The sequence below is a fragment of the Hyperolius riggenbachi genome, chromosome 3 (assembly GCF_040937935.1).
Source record: "Hyperolius riggenbachi isolate aHypRig1 chromosome 3, aHypRig1.pri, whole genome shotgun sequence".
Lineage (NCBI taxonomy): Eukaryota > Metazoa > Chordata > Amphibia > Anura > Hyperoliidae > Hyperolius > Hyperolius riggenbachi.
Window position 1 is genome coordinate 491,976,180 of NC_090648.1, and position 17,126 is coordinate 491,993,305.

Below are 17,126 nucleotides of genomic sequence, written 5' to 3' on the forward strand. Positions count from 1 at the left end.
CCTAATTGGTGGCTGCCAAGCTGGGGGCAGTCATGGTAATGCAGGCAGGGGTGGAAAAATGGGCGTGACTGCATTGCCAAGGAGGAGGGCTGAGCTTCACATGTCTAATGAATTACAGGCAAGCAGGGGAGTTATTAACCCTTTTGTACTGAAAGTACTCTTTAACATTTTCTATCTTCTAAAAGCCCTCTTGAGGTAAAATTGCCAGACGCAGAGATCTGTGCTATATACGTCTTCCTGTCATTCCAGCATAAAAAAAGCAATAAGATGCCTATTCATGAGCTTTTAGCCCATGCAGACTTGTCTCCAGTCCAGACAGTTTTTATTGACCTGAGGAAGCGGGATGACACTCACAAAATGCATTGTCTAGCTTTTCGAGCGTACAAATAAACCTCTTTTGGGGTAAGTCTATACTTGTTTTTTAACCCTTTTATCACCCCTTTATGGTGCCTCCTCTTTACCCTATGCTTTTAGAATGTACTCTCCAGCATGTGTGATATGTTAGTAAACATGATAGGGTTGCCCATGAAACACAATGGTATATTAACCAGTTTACCACTGAGGGGTTTTACTCTTATGGACCAAAGCAATTTTCACATTTCAGCGCTCCTCCCATTCATTCGCCAATAACTTTATCACTACTTGTCACAACAGAATGATCTATATCTTGTTTTTTTTTGCCACCAATTAGGTTTTCTTTGGGTGGTACATTTTGCTAAAATTTATTTTATTCTAAATGCATTTTAATGGGAAGAATAATAAAAAAAAATGATTTCTCAGTTTTCGCCATTATAAAGGTAGTTTCTGGTTAAAGGGATCCTTAAAGAGACTCCGTAACAAAAATTACATCCTGTTTTTTATCATCCTACAAGTTCCAAAAGCTATTCTAATGTGTTCTGGCTTACTGCAGCACTTTCCACTATCACAGTCTCTGTAATAAATCAACTTATCTCTCTCTTGTCAGACTTGTCAGCCTGTGTCTGGAAGGCTGCCAAGTTCTTCAGTGTTGTGGTTCTGTGATGCATCTCCCCCCTCCTGGCCCCTTTATGCACACTGCCTGTGTATAATGATCTCTTAAGATACAAAAGGAAGGATGTATACAGCCTGCTTGTGTATGAATGTATTTTCTATGTGTGGACATACTGTACATCAACCTACTTCCTGTTTTGGTGGCCATTTTGTTTGTTTATAAACAAACTTTTTAAAACTGTTTTTAACCACTTTTAATGCGGCGAGGAGCGGCGAAATTGTGACAGAGGGTAATAGGAGATGTCCCCTAACGCACTGGTATGTTTACTTTTGTGCGATTTTAACAATACAGATTCTCTTTAAGTCAAGTATAAAAAATGAGATTTACTCACCTGGGGCTTCCCTCAGCCCCCTGCAGCCGATCGGTGCCCTCGCAGCCCCGCTCTGACGCTCCAGGACCCGCCGGCGAACACTTCCGGTTTGCCCGTCACCGGCCAACAGGCATAGGAACGCGAGTGATTCTTCGCGTTCCCAGCCTGTATATCGCCCCCTATGCTGCTATTGCGGACTCCTCTGTGTACCCTGCATGTGCCTCTGTTGGTCCCTCCTCTGTTTGCCCTCATGTGCCTCCGTTTGCCCCCCATGCGCCTCCATTTGCCACCCTCCCCCTCTGAGCAGATCTGGACTCACTTTCCAGAACGAGTCCAACGCTGTCCATCTAGCCACTCTGCCACGCTCCGGCACTTGGGGAAAGTTTAAAGCTGCTTCTTCAAACTTTCCCCATGTGGAAAGGACGTCATCACGACGGGATCGAGCCATTCGTATAGCCAGGTCGTTCGTAAGTCAGGCGTTCGTAAGTCGCGGACTACCAATAGTTTTAAAATAAAACATGCTACACTAGATAAAAACCGCACATTTTATTTGCCTATTTGTCCAGGCTATTACAACGTTTAAAGAGGACGTGAAAATACCTGGGGCTTCTGCCAGCCCCCTGCAGCCGACCTGTGCCTGCACCATCCTGGAGCGATCTTCTGGTCCCACGCTGCTGCTCACTTTCTCTTTTGCCGACTTAGATGTTGAAGTCCACTGCGCCTGTGCGACCCTGGCCGCTCGCACTCCCGTCGTCAGGAGCTTCCTGCGCAGTACGAGAAAATCTCTACTGCGCCTGCGTTATGCACGGGCACAGAACGGCTGAAGGGGGCTGGTAGAGGCCCCAGGTAAGTGAAATGCTTTAATTTTTTAGCTATCTTCAGGTTCCCTTTAAATTAAGTACCTAGTACAACGTATGGCGACAATATTTTAATGGGTATTTAAGTGTGTAATTTAACGTGTATAGGGTGTATTTTTACTATTTGGCCACTTGATGTCCCCCAACTTTATCTTCCTGTGCATATCTTTTTACTGTTTGTCAATGACCACTGCAGCTCATTGATGCTGGTGGTCATTAACCACAGGAACTAAAATGGGTGAATGGGAACAATCTGGCATGCCCCCATGTGCATTTCCCTTCTTACCCCAGCTGACAGAAGTGGCACCGCGCTGTGCTGTCATCCATACTCCCCTCACCATAACAAAAGTGCCGCAGTGTTGGCCGCACTATCACGCTCAATCCAGACAGGCAGCACAAATAGTGGGCGTGTCCAAACTTTACTGGCATCATAGACCTCTTGTTCTTTTCACAGATGTCACTTAGTGAATCGGACGGCCTATTCTGAAGTGTAACCTTGTCACAGCGCTGATCAGAGGTTTGTCTATCTGACAAAATGTTCATAAGCAGATCATGTGACATCTAGTGAGGACTCTCATGCTTTATCTTTTTCACCTTGGCTCCTCTGGGAGTGCTGTAAACATAGTCGATGTTGCTCCTCTATGGGCCCGTTTCCACTATCGCGATTCTGCATGCGTTTCCTGCATGCAGATTCGCACAGCCAATACAAGTGGATGGGCCTGTTTCCACTTGTCAGTTTTCCTGAGCGTTTTTCTGTGCAGGATTTTTCTGCACGGCAGAGCCCTCAGAATTCGCCTGCATGTGGAATGCATGCGAATCGCCGCTAATGTATTTAATAGGGAAATCGCCTGCGGCTTTGGTATGCAAATTTTCATGAGATTTCCGCATGCGAATTCGCATGGAAATCAATGGAAAAGCACACCAGCACTGCCATGGTTAAATTCGCATACAACGTCATCCATGCGAATTTTCATGCGAATTCGCACGAAAATTCGCATACAACCGCACGCGAAATTCACATCCGCATGCAAATTTTTACCGCGGCGATTCGCACCGCACAAGTGGAAACGGGCCCTAAGTCTTCTTCTTATGGTTTATTGCACTTCACTACGCTTCACTGAAGTTAGAGCACTGTTTTCACTTGGCTAGAGATATGCAAATAAGTTTATGCAGAATTATGCAAATATAACTGAAAATCTATGCAGCGTGAAAATGGACCAATCCTATGCTTCCAAGATTGGATTAGCTCATTTACAAGCTGCATAGAATTAATATAATTCTAATTTAATATAATTACAATAATTCTGTATTGAATCCCCATTTTCAATGAAATAATAGCTGGCACAGGCGAATAGCTTTTTTTTTAAAAATAGTTGTCAGTCTAAAGGTGGCAACTAATGATCCAATTTCTAGCGAAAAATCATTCGAGCCATCAGATCATTCTGATTGGAAGAAAAATCTTTCACTGCACCATCAACGAACCAATCTTTGCTTCCTATCTATCACAACCAACAAGAAAATCTAAGTTTTGGTTTGATGAAAATCCAATTAGACGACTATTTGTATCATTGTTCGTAGTCGATTGTGCCCATAAACTGAGATTATTTACAACCAATCCGATCAGAATTTCTGATCACTCAAACAATTTTTCGCTATAAATTAGACTGTTAGTGGCCACCTTTAGGGCTGAATCAGAATCAGAATGCAAATCGACAATTTGCATCAAGAAATGACGCAATTTTGTAATGATTTGCGTCTGTGATACCCATTGAAAAGAACGAGAATCATATCGTGATCGGCCCCAAAATGCAGCACTTGCGGCTGCGACTGCACTACAGCCCCAGAACCCACACTGAAGAGCGTGCGCGAGTGCACCACAGCGCCATTACCCAGACTGCAGAGCAGGCGCAAGTACACCAAAGCGCCGTAACCCAGACTGGAGAGTGGCTACGAGTGCACCACAGTGCCGGGACCAAAACTGGAGAGTGGCCGCAAGTGCCCTAAAGCGCCGAGACCAAGACTGGAGAACGGGTATGAGTGCTCCACAGCGCCAGGACCCAGACTGGAGAACAGGTATGAGTGCTCCACAGCGCCAGGACCCAGACTGGAGAACGGGTATGAGTGCTCCACAGCGCCAGGACCCAGACTGGAGAACGGGTATGAGTGCTTCACAGCGCCAGGACCCAGACTGGAGAACGGGTATAAGTGCACCACAGCGCCGAGACCCAGACTGGAGAACGGGTATGAGTGCCCCACAGCGCCAGGACCCAGACTGGAGAACAGGCATAAGTGCACCACAGCGCCAGGACCCAGACTGGAGAACAGGCATGAGTGCACCACAGCGCCAGGACCCAGACTGGAGAACAGGTATGAGTGCTCCACAGCGCCAGGACCCAGACTGGAGAACGGGCATGAGCGCACTACAGCGCCGAGACCCAGACTGGAGAACGGGTATGAGTGCACCACAGCGCCAGGACCCAGACTGGAGAACGGGCATGAGCGCACCACAGCGCCGGGACCCAGACTGGAGAACGGGCATGAGTGCACCACAGCGCCGAGACCCAGACTGGAGAACGGGTATGAGTGCACCACAGCGCCAGGACCCAGACTGGAGAACGGGTATGAGTGCTCCACAGCGCCGAGACCCAGACTGGAGAACGGGCATGAGTGCACCACAGCGCCGAGACCCAGACTGGAGAACGGGTATGAGTGCTCCACAGCGCCGGAACCCAGGCTGGAGAGCGGGCATGAGTGCTCCACAGCGCTAGGACCCAGACTGGAGAACGGGTATGAATGCACCACAGTACAAGGACCCAGACTGGAGAACGGGCATGAGTGCACCACAGCGCCGAGACCCAGACTGGAGAACGGGCATGAGTGCACCACAGCGCCGAGACCCAGACTGGAGAACGGGCATGAGTGCTCCACAGCGCCAGGACCCAGACTGGAGAACGGGCATGAGTGCACCACAGCGCCAGTACCCAGACTGGAGAACGGGTATGAGTGCTCCACAGCGCCAGGACCCAGACTGGAGAACGGGTGTGAGTGCTTTACAGCGCCAGGACCCAGACTGGAGAACTGGTATGAGTGCACCACAGCGCCGAGACACAGACTGGAGAACGGGTATGAGTGCTCCACAGCGCCAGGACCCAGACTGGAGAACGGGTATGAGTGCACCACAGCGCCGAGACCCAGACTGGAGAACGGGTATGAGTGCCCCACAGCGCCAGGACCCAGACTGGAGAACAGGCATGAGTGCACCACAGCGCCAGGACCCAGACTGGAGAACAGGCATGAGTGCACCACAGCGCCAGGACCCAGACTGGAGAACGGGTATGAGTGCACCACAGTACCAGGACCCAGACTGGAGAACGGGCATGAGTGCTCCACAGCGCCAGGACCCAGACTGGAGAACGGGCATGAGTGCACCACAGCGTCAGGACCCAGACTGGAGAACGGGTATGAGTGCAACACAGCCCCAGGACTCGGACTGGAGAACGGGCATGAGTGCTCCAAAGTGCCAGGACCCAGACTGGAGAACGGGCATGAGTGCACCACAGCGCCAGGACCCAGACTGGAGAACGGGCATAAGTGCACCACAGCGCCAGGACCCAGACTGGAGAACGGGCATGAGTGCCCCACAGCGCCAGGACCCAAACTGGAGAACGGGCATGAGTGCTCCACAGCGCCAGGACCCAGACTGGAGAACAGGCATGAGTGTACCACAGCGCAAGGAACCAGACTGGAGAACGGGCTTGACTGCACCACAGCGCCAGGACCCAGACTAGAGAACGGGCATGACTGCAGCACAGCACCAGGATCCAGACTGGACAGCGATCACGAGTGCACCACAGCGCCAGGACCCAGACTTGAGAACGGGTATGAGTGCACCACAGCGCCAGGATCCAGACTGGAGAACGGACATGAGTGCACCACAGCGCCAGGACCCAGACTGGAGAACGGGCATGAGTGCACCACAGCGCCGGGACTTAGACTAGACAGCGGCTGCAAGTGCACCAGGACCCAGACTGGAGAGGGGGCATGAGTGCACCACAACGCTGAGACCCAGACTGGAGAACGGGCATGAGTGCACCACAGCACCGGGACTTAGACTAGACAGCGGCTGCAAGTGCACCACAGCGCCAGGACCCAGACTGGACAGCGATCACGAGTGCACCACAGCGTCAGAAGCCCGGAAGGGTAGTCACCCTGCTGCCACACATGATTTCAACAATGGAGAGGAGAGCTCCTGGCCTCTAAGCTGATCACCTCCTCTCATGCTCGCATCCAGGACTTCACACGAGCATCATCCCACATCTGGAACTCTCTTCCACAGCCTGTACGTCATGCTCCAAACCTGGACATCTTCAAACGCACTCTTAAAACACACCTATTCAGACAAGCTCATAACATTCTATAGCCCTGATTTACTTATCTGTTCACAATGTAATCAGAAGCAAAGGCTCACTGCCTCACCCACCCCCTCCCCTTTACCTAATGTGTCCCCCACTACCCTTTAGATTGTAAACTCGCAAGGGCAGGGTCATCCTCCTAATGTTTACTGTTTTTATTGCAATATTTGTGCTGCTTGAGACTCTGCTGCACTTTTTGTGGTTGTACCTATGTTCCCCTTGTCGTCTTATTGTGCTTTGTAAAGCACTGCAGAAAATATTGATGCTATATAAATAAATAATAGTATGGAGGGGGACCCGAAGAGAGGAAGGAGTCAGGCTCCCATCTTCACAGCTGAGTCCTACTGTGCCGCTGCTCCCCTCTCATTCTCTGTAGTCCCACCAGCCTGCGGGGGATGGGGTGGGGGCACCTATGGCTGGTTAACCTATACTGGGGCATCTATGGCTGGCTAACGTATACTGGGGCAAACTATGGCTGGTTCAGCTATACGAGGGCACCTATGGCTGTCTAACCTATACTGGGGCACCTATGGCTGGCTAACCTATACTGGGGCAAACGATGGCTGGTTAAGCTATACTAGGGCACCTATGGCTGGCTAACCTATACTGGGGCAAACTATGGCCGGTTAAGCTATACTAGGGCACCTATGGCTGGCTAACCTATACTGGGGATACCTATACAGGGGCAAACTATGGCCGGTTAAGCTATACTAGGGCACCTATGGCTGGCTAACCTATACTGGAGATACCTATACTGGGGCAAACTATGGCTGGTTAAGCTATACGAGGGCACCTATGGCTGGCTAACCTATACTGGGGTACCTATGGCTGACTAACCTATACTGGAGATACCTATACTGGGGCACCTATGGCTGGCTAACCTATACTGGGGCAAACTATGGCTGGTTAAGCTATACTAGGGCACCTATGGCTGGCTAACCTATACTGGGTCAAACTATGGCCGGTTAAGCTATACTGGGGCACCTATGGCTGGCTAACCTATACTGGGGCAAACGATGGCTGGTTAAGCTATACTAGGGCACCTATGGCTGGCTAACCTATACTGGGGCAAACTATGGCCGGTTAAGCTATACTGGGGCACCTATGGCTGGCTAACCTATACTGGGGCAAACGATGGCTGGTTAAGCTATACTAGGGCACCTATGGCTGGCTAACCTATACTGGGGCAAACTATGGCCGGTTAAGCTTTACTAGGGCACCTATGGCTGGCTAACCTATACTGGGGATACCTATACAGGGGCAAACTATGGATGGTTAAGCTATACTAGGGCACCTATGGCTGGCTAACCTATACTGGGATACCTATGGCTGACTAACCTATACTGGGGCACCTATGGCAGGCTAACCTATACTGGAGATACCTCGGCTTATACTCGGTTCAATCATTTTTTCCTCTTTTTTTTTTTTTTTTACAGTAAAAGTGTGTGTGTGTGTGTGTGTGTGTGTGTGTGTGTGTGTGTGTGTGTGTGTGTGTGTGTGTGTGTGTGTGTGTGTGTGTGTGTGTGTGTGTGTGTGTGTGTGTGTGTGTGTGTGTGTGTGTGTGTGTGTGTGTGTGTGTGTGTGTGTGTGTGTGTGTGTGTGTGTGTGTGTGTGTGTGTGTGTGTGTGTGTGTCGTCTATTTTCTGGTCGGCTTATACTTGAGTATATACGGAATATTCTTGCCAGTGTGAACCTGTTTTTTGTCATCAGTGTTGTCTATGTGGTCTCAGTCTGTTAGTGTGGTTCCAGGTGGCCCGAATCTCTGTAAGTTAAGTCACAGGTAGTAGTACCAGTTACTACTGCGTACATTGGAACTTTTGCATCAAGACTGCAGCACAGACTCCACAAGACTCCCCAGCACCATGGATGCACCAGGTTTAGTACATTTATTTTTCTCTGGTTTTTGTCCTCTAAACCTAGGTGCGTCTTATGGTCCGAAAAAAACGGTACTACAGTATATCAGAAATAGTCATACTCAAGCACATAAAGACTACTGTAGCACCATATCTTAATTCAGTCAATAATTAGGAGTTATTTTATTTCTTTTCAATGCTTCCACGTGGGAGCACAGTGTCTAAGCTAGATCAAAATACATAGTGCTCAATATGCAGAGATATGCATGCAATAATCATGCAACTGCTTGCACAGGAAGCATAGGTCTCACCAGTTAATGCGGGTACAGTATTGATAGTGTGCTCTTCTGGCAGCATGGATGATGCTGTAGTGTTGCAGCCATGCACAAGCAAGTCACAGATGATAGACAATCCCTTCAATAACCAGGCAGCAGCTTACACAAGAAGCATAGGTCTCACCAGTTAATGCGGATACAGTATTGATAGTGTGCTCTTCTGGCAGCATGGATGATGCTGTAATGTTGCAGCCATGCACAAGAAAGTCACAGATGATAGACAATCCCTTCAATAATCAGGCAGCAGCTTACACAAGAAGCATAGGTCTCACCAGTTAATGCGGATACAGTATTGATAGTGTGCTCTTCTGGCAGCATGGATGATGCTGTAGTGTTGCAGCCATGCACAAGCAAGTCACAGATGATAGACAATCCCTTCAATAATGAGACAGCAGCTTACAAAAGAAGCATAGGGCTCACAGGTTGGTGCTTTTGAGGTAATCCACAAAGACCCAAAGTACTGTGCAGATAGCAAGCAGCCTACAAGTGGCTGCCAGCCCGGCCACTTTCCACTATATCCAGATACAGAATAGTACAGGGACCAAAAATCAGCTTTACTATAACATACAGATATAACTATAACAAAAGTTCTGATACATGACGGTTTAATTAACCAGCTGTTATTCCCATATTCACCGTGACCTGGACATTTAGTTTACTATACCCGAAGTTTTACTATTTCAGACTTTACTATTACGAGATTATAGTATACCGGGGATTCAGTCAGCACAATAATAAAGAGGTACCTCCACTCTGTATAGGAAAGATTGAGAGAAAACTCAGCATTGGATTGCGTGATTGGTTCAATCGTATTACTGAACAGATAACATTGCAGCGATCCTGCGCAGCTCCTCTCATTATCAACATAGGATGGGGTGACACAGGCAGATTGGCACATTCATTATATTCAGGGTTTTTATTATCTGTGACTCCCATGAGACCCCGGTCACTTCCTGTCCTACTAATAAAAATAGGAATTAAAGGTGCCGATACATCTAGCGCTGTATGGGCAGGCCGACCATGAGACAGAACCCTCTCTGATCAAATATGAGATCTGTTGGCTGCCCATAAACCACAGGCAGATTCCCGATAGATTTCAGCATTAAATCTATTCAAAATCAGTCTAGTACTGCCATCTCAGCTGCCTGCCTGATGAGAAATGTGGGCATCAGGACAGCTCACCGTCCATGCCTGCTCCCCCGTTTCCAGGGCTGTGGAGTCGGAACAAAAAACTTCCAACTCCTGTTTATGAAACCACCGACTCCAACTCCAGGTACCCAAAATTGCTCCGACGTCTAATACTTCGCAGGGCTGTGGATTTTGTACAAAAATCATCCGACTCCTCAGTTTATGAAATCACCGACTCAGATTCCGGGTACCCAAAATTGCTCCGACTCCACAGCCCTGCCCGTTTCTCATAATTTTTTTGGGCTCTGGTATCCTTTAAAGCTAACCTGAGAAGAGGGAGTGGGGGTGAAAGAATTCATATTTACCTGGTGCCTCCTCTAGCCCAATGACCACCATTGCATCCCTTGCCCTACCCGAGTGCCTCCGTTTACCTGCTATCGGCCCTGGTAATCCGGATTCAGTAATCCGGATTCAGTCATGTCAGCCAGGCTCTTCGTTCACGCATGTGCAGAAGAGCCCAACTAAAGATTATTGGGGCCTACAGCAGGCTAACAGAGGAACCTGGGAGGATGGCGAGAGAGAAAACGGTGGTCATGGTCTGGAAACAAAGAAGGTGGTTTTGGCTCCCGATGCTGAATGTTATGCTGCGCAGGGCACGTAAGAGTAATTCAGGGCTCCAGCGATTGCTGGACCACGAATTACATCTCCCTCCGACAACTCTGATGGAGAATAGTATCGCAGCCGAGGAGTTTTGTGGCAACAGGCAGAACCGTCATTCAGTTCTCCCCACGCCCAAACTCACCCGCGGCGTGCTAATACCTATGCCCCTCATCTCGGGTTTTCACCTGTCTGGACCTGCGACTCCTGGCCTCCTCCAGTGTTCACTGTCACCTCAAGCATCTGCACCACATGGCACCAGGCACACGCTCACGGTGACTGTGGACACCGTAGGAGGCCAAGAGTCGTACCGGTAGGCAGAGTGCATAAGTGCCTCTGAAGAAGTGGTGCGCAAAACGGCTGTCAGGTGCAATCTGTACCCTCACTGCTGTGTATCATTTGTCCTTTGATGTGCCACTAATCCTTTCTTGGACAATAATAAAGCCTGGAATTTTACAGCGTGCACGGCTCTATACTGTTTTGAATATGCAGAATAAAAATGGAATAATTGAATCCCACCTCGGCCTTATCTGACCAGGCCATTTCCAAGCTGCAGAAATCTGCACCAACTCTGGATTATTAGCATGTCATTGACCATGGCTGATTCTCTCCGCGGGAACCAGATGAAGGAGGAGCTTTTTTCCGGCCGCGTAGCGCTTGAGCTGGGCACCACTGTAGCACTAGTGCTATAGTCTGCGGCATTTCACGGCTTTGACCATTGCCAGACCCCAAATTACTTCTCCCTCCGAGTTGGTTGGGGGGTTGAGGGGGTTAGTTGCCTGGGGGAGGGGTTACCTGAGCCAATGTGGCCTATGATAAAGAAATCTGCGCTGATTCCGGGACCAGGGGAAAGGTTACCCGGGGAGGGGGTTACCTGAGCCATTGGGGCCTATGATAAAGACATTTGTGCTGATTTCAGGACCAAGGAAAAGGTAAATGGGGAGGGGTTACCTGAGCATTGGGGCCTATGATAAGGTTCTCCCTGCTGATTCCAGTCCCGGGGGGAGGAGTTACTTGAGCCATTGGGGCCTATGATAAGGATATCCGTGCTGATTACAGTGGGTGGGGGGGAGATACCAGGGAAGGAGTTACCTGAGCAACTCGGGTCTAGGATAAGGCTCTCCCGGTTGATTCCAATACCAAGAAGAGGTGCTACCTGGGGAATGGGTTACCTGTGTGATTGAGAAGGAGATACCAGTGGGAGGGGGTTATCTGTGCCATTGGGGCCTAAGCTTCCTCCAGCCCCTGGCAGCCTATCTGTCCCCACCGCAGCTCCGCTGTCCCGGGATCCCCTCCATTGCAGATGCCAACCTCACTAGATCGGCATCTACTGCGCGCTCATGTGGCCTGGAGCGTTATTGCGCAGGCGCAGAAGCACTGTGCTTGCACAGAACGCTTCAGGCCACGTGAGCGCAAAGTAGCAAACGCGAGGGGCAGAAGATGATGACCTTGTAAGGTCGGCATCTGCAACGGAGTTGATCCTGGGGCACCAGAGCTGCGGCGAGGGACAGATAGGCTGCCAGGGGCTGGAGGAAGCCCCAGGTAAGTTGATTTTTTTTTTATTTTGCTTACAGCTGTGCTGTTAAAGGGGTTTCGTGGCATGTTTAAAAAAACAAAAACTGACACTTACCTGGGGCTTCTATCGGCCCCTTGCAGCTGTCATGTCCTGCGCCGTCCTCCTACCATCCTCCGTTCCCTGCTGCCGATCCAATTATTCGTCTAACTAGACGAATAACGCTCGCTCCTGCGCGCGTCATTGGGAGCTTACTGCATAAGCGCAGTACGAAGTTTTCTTGTACTGCGCCTGTGCAGTAAGCTCCCGATGATGCGCGTGGCCACGTCCGCGCAGCCAAGTTACAGCCAAAATTGGACCGCTGGCAGGGAACGGATGACTGTAGGAGGGTGGGGCGGGACATGACAGCTGCAAAGGGGCCGATAGAAGCCCCAGGTAAGTGTCAGTTTTTGTTTTTTTTAAACATACAACTGGCTCTCCCCGCTGACTCTATTACTTCCAGGGGTTACCTAAGCCATTGGGGCTTATGCTAAGGCTCTCCCCTCGGATTCCAGCACCAGGAGGGGGAGTTACCAGGTCAGGAGTAACCTGAGCCATTGGGCTCTCCCCGCAGTTTTTAGTACCTCCAGGGGGAGGGGTTACCCGAGCCATTGGGGCCTATGATAAAGCTCTCCCCGCAGTTTCTAGTACCTCCAGGGGGAGGGGTTACCTGAGCCATTGGGGCTTATGATAAGGCTCTCCCCGCAGTTTCTAGTACCTCCAGGGGGAGGGGTTACTCAAGCCATTGGGGCCTATGATAAGGCTCTCCCCGCAGTTTTTAGTACCTCCAGGGGGAGGGGTTACCTGAGCCATTGGGGCCTATGATAAGGCTCTCCCCGCAGTTTCTAGTACCTCCAGGGGGGAGGGGTTACCTGAGCCATTGGGGCCTATGATAAGGCTCCCCCCGCAGTTTCTAGTACCTCCAGGGGGAGGGGTTACCTGAGCCATTGGGGCCTATGATAAAGCTCTCCCCGCAGTTTCTAGTACCTCCAGGGGGAGGGGGTTACCTGAGCCATTGGGGCCTATGATAAAGCTCTCCCCGCAGTTTCTAGTACCTCCAGGGGGAGGGGTTACTCAAGCCATTGGGGCCTATGATAAGGCTCTCCCCGCAGTTTCTAGTACCTCCAGGGGGAGGGGTTACCTGAGCCATTGGGGCCTATGATAAGGCTCTCACCGCAGTCTCTAGTACCTCCAGGGGGAGGGGTTACCTGAGCCATTAGGGCCTATGATAAAGCTCTCCCCGCAGTTTCTAGTACCTCCAGGGGGAGGGGTTACCAGTACCTCCAGGGGGAGGGGTTACCTGAGCCATTGGGGCCTATGATAAAGCTCTCCCCGCAGTTTCTAGTACCTCCAGGGGGAGGGGTTACCTGAGCCATTGGGGCCTATGATAAAGCTCTCCCCGCAGTTTCTAGTACCTCCAGGGGGAGGGGTTACTCAAGCCATTGGGGCCTATGATAAGGCTCTCCCCGCAGTTTCTAGTACCTCCAGGGGGAGGGGTTACCTGAGCCATTGGGGCCTATGATAAAGCTCTCCCTGCAGTTTCTAGTACCTCCAGGGGGAGGGGTTACTCAAGCCATTGGGGCCTATGATAAGGCTCTCCCCGCAGTTTCTAGTACCTCCAGGGGGAGGGGTTACCTGAGCCATTGGGGCCTATGATAAGGCTCTCCCCGCAGTTTTTAGTACCTCCAGGGGGAGGGGTTACCCGAGCCATTGGGGCCTATGATAAAGCTCTCCCCGCAGTTTCTAGTACCTCCAGGGGGGGGGGGTTACCAGTACCTCCAGGGGGAGGGGTTACCTGAGCCATTGGGGCCTATGATAAAGCTCTCCCCGCAGTTTCTAGTACCTCCAGGGGGAGGGGTTACCTGAGCCATTGGGGCCTATGATAAAGCTCTCCCCGCAGTTTCTAGTACCTCCAGGGGGAGGGGTTACCTGCGCCATTGGGGCCTATGATAAGGCTCTCCCCGCAGTTTTTAGTACCTCCAGGGGGAGGGGTTACCTGAGCCATTGGGGCCTATGATAAGGCTCTCCCCGCAGTTTCTAGTACCTCCAGGGGGGAGGGGTTTCCTGAGCTATTGGGGCCTATGATAAGGCTCTCCCCGCTGATTCTAGTACCTCTAGGGGGAGGGGTTACCTGAGCCATTGGGGCCTATGATAAGGCTCTCCCTGCTGATTCTAGTACCTCCAGGGGGAGGGGTTACCTGAACCATTGGGGCTTCTGATAAGGCTCTCCCCACTGATTCTAGTACCTCTAGGGGGAGGGGTTACCAGTACCTCCAGGGGGAGGGGTTACCTGAGCCATTATGGCCTATGATAAGGCTCTCCCAGCAGTTTCTAGTACCTCCAGGGGGAGGGGTTACCAGTACCTCCAGAGGGAGGGGTTACCTGAGCCCTTGTGGCCTATGATAAGGCTCTCTCAGCAGTTTCTAGTACCTTCGGGGGGGAGGGGTTACCTGAACCATTGGGGCTTATGATAAGGCTCTCCCCGCAGTTTCTAGTACCTCCAGGGGGAGGGGTTACCTGAACCATTGGGGCCTATGATAAGGCTCTCCCCGCAGTTTCTAGTACCTCCAGGGGGAGGGGTTACCTGAGCCATTGGGGCCTATGATAAGGCTCTCCCCGCAGTCTCTAGTACCTCCAGGGGGAGGGGTTACCTGAGCCATTAGGGCCTATGATAAAGCTCTCCCCGCAGTTTCTAGTACCTCCAGGGGGAGGGGTTACCAGTACCTCCAGGGGGAGGGGTTACCTGAGCCATTGGGGCCTATGATAAGGCTCTCCCCGCAGTTTCTAGTACCTCCAGGGGGAGGGGTTACCTGAGCCATTGGGGCCTATGATAAGGCTCTCCCCGCAGTCTCTAGTACCTCCAGGGGGAGGGGTTACCTGAGCCATTCTAGTACCTCCAGGGGGAGGGGTTACCTGAGCCATTGGGGCCTATGATAAGGCTCTCCCCGCAGTTTCTAGTACCTCCAGGGGGAGGGGTTACCTGAGCCATTGGGGCCTATGATAAGGCTCTCCCCGCAGTCTCTAGTACCTCCAGGGGGAGGGGTTACCTGAACCATTGGGGCTTATGATAAGGCTCTCCCCGCTGATTCTAGTACCTCCAGGGGGAGGGGTTACCTGAGCCATTGTGGCCTATGATAAGGCTTTCCCCGCTGACTCTAGTACCTCCAGGGGGAGGGGTTACCTGAGCCATTGTGGCCTATGATAAGGCTTTCCCCGCTGACTCTAGTACCTCCAGGGGGAGGGGTTACCAGTACCTCCAGGGGGAGGGGTTACCTGAGCCATTGTGGCCTATGATAAGGCTCTCTCAGCAGTTTCTAGTACCTTCGGGGGAGGGGTTACCTGAGCCATTGGGGCCTATGATGCAGTTGAAGCGCCGGAAGGGCCCTATGATTTGACGGCCCCGCCAGGACTTGAAGTTCTCCAGAACGAGCCGACTGAGGAAGCCCATAGTTGCCACTATCTGTCTCTTTGTCCGCCTCTGTCTGTCTGTCTGTCAGGGCGGGGCGGGGAATCTCGCGAGAACGCGGCGTCGAGAGTCTGCCTGGCAACAGCGCACTTCCCGCCATTCTCTTGTGACGTCACTGCGCAGGCACAGGGCTCTGGCGGCGGATCACGTGAGCGTCGCCGAGGAGATGCGCGTGTTTGGTCTCCATAGTAACGCTGCCGGGCAGGAATAGACAGGCATGGAGAAGCTGGAGCGGAGCGTGGACCTGCAGGAAGCCGCCGTGCTGCAGAGGAGGAGGAATGCCGAGACACAGAGGCAGAGCCGGGTCTTCAACACCCGGGAGCGGACTATCGGGGTGAGGAGAGGGTGTAACCATAGCAACTATCAGGAGGGGGAGGGTCATCATCACTCACTGGGACTGTAACCATAGTGACCATTGTGCTGAGGAGTGATGTATATGGGGTCACCATCACTGCTCCCCCTCTTCCCAGAATGATGCCACCTGCAGTGAGAGGGATATGGAGGGGGCCATATTTATTTCCAATTAAAGGGGATCTGATTTCATTTTATACAATGCCATTTGCCTGGCTGTTTTGCTTATCTCTGGCTGCAGTAGTGTCAGAATCACACACCTGAAACAAGCATGCAGCTAATCCAGTCACATTTCAGCCAGTGCTCCTGATCTGCATCCTTGTTCAGGGGCTATGGCTGAGAGTAGAGGTAGAGGATTAGCAGGACAGCCAGGCAACTGGTATTGCTTAAAGGGGTTCAGTAGGGGGGGGGGGGGGGGGGGGGTCTGAGGATAAAAAACACCACTTACTTACTTCTATCAGCCCCTTGTAGCAGTAATGTCCTACACCGTCCTCCGATCCGGCCCCGGTCTAGCGCAGCACACCGTCCAACTGCGGCTGTGCGGACGTGGCCGCTGCCTGCTCGCTCCCGCCCGTGTAAACGGAAGCTTACTATGCAGGCGCAGTACAAGAAAACTTTGTACTGCACCTGTGCAGTAAGATTACGAGGATGCGAACGGCAGCATGCATTATTCGGCTATGACAGACAGATAATTGCCTGGTGCCGGCGGCAGGGAACAGCGGAGCGGAGGAAGACGGCGTGGGACATTACTGCTACATGGGGCAGATACAGGCCCCAGGTAAGTGGCGGTTTTTATCCTCAGGTTCCCCCACAGAACCCCGTTAAGTGGAGGGCACATCATCATTGGATGGGGGGCTATGGACAGTCCATACTCCACTCCAAGACAATGAAGAAGAGAACTTTCAGTTTCTCTCTGTTCTGGACATTCATAACAGGCTTTGAATTAAAACAGAAACATACTTCCTAATATCTTTAGCTTATAATCATAGTTGTGGACTGGACTGGTTCAAGCAACATTACAGCTGATAAAAATCTTACAATAAATCTGCAGCGTGTCTACTTCCTGCTTTCATGGAAGCAGACGTAGGGTCAACATTCTGTGTTTACAAATTAGCTGCTCTGCCGAGGAAGCCAGTTAACACAGATGAGAGATTAAGGCTGCTTTCTCACCAAGA

The 17,126-nt window shown here is 51.2% G+C and overlaps 2 protein-coding genes across 3 annotated transcripts in view; one reads left to right on the plus strand and one right to left on the minus strand.

Annotated features, from left to right (window-relative positions):
• The window catches only part of SMC1B (structural maintenance of chromosomes 1B), a 127,040-nt gene extending 111,346 nt beyond the window's left edge, over positions 1 to 15,694 (minus strand). The window contains exon 1 of the mRNA XM_068278203.1: positions 15,474 to 15,694. Coding sequence (XP_068134304.1) covers positions 15,474 to 15,582 — 109 coding nt within the window. The 5' untranslated portion in view covers positions 15,583 to 15,694. The remainder of the gene's footprint in view (positions 1 to 15,473) is intronic.
• RIBC2 (RIB43A domain with coiled-coils 2) overlaps positions 15,547 to 17,126 on the plus strand; it is a 33,684-nt gene continuing 32,104 nt past the window's right edge. Inside the window, exon 1 of one of the 2 annotated variants that reach the window (XM_068278204.1) lies at positions 15,547 to 15,934. In XM_068278204.1, coding sequence (XP_068134305.1) covers positions 15,818 to 15,934 — 117 coding nt within the window. In that variant the 5' untranslated portion in view covers positions 15,547 to 15,817. Of the gene's footprint in view, positions 15,935 to 16,008; positions 16,087 to 17,126 lie in introns of those variants that run through there. The other variant, XM_068278205.1, reaches the window with a different exon arrangement.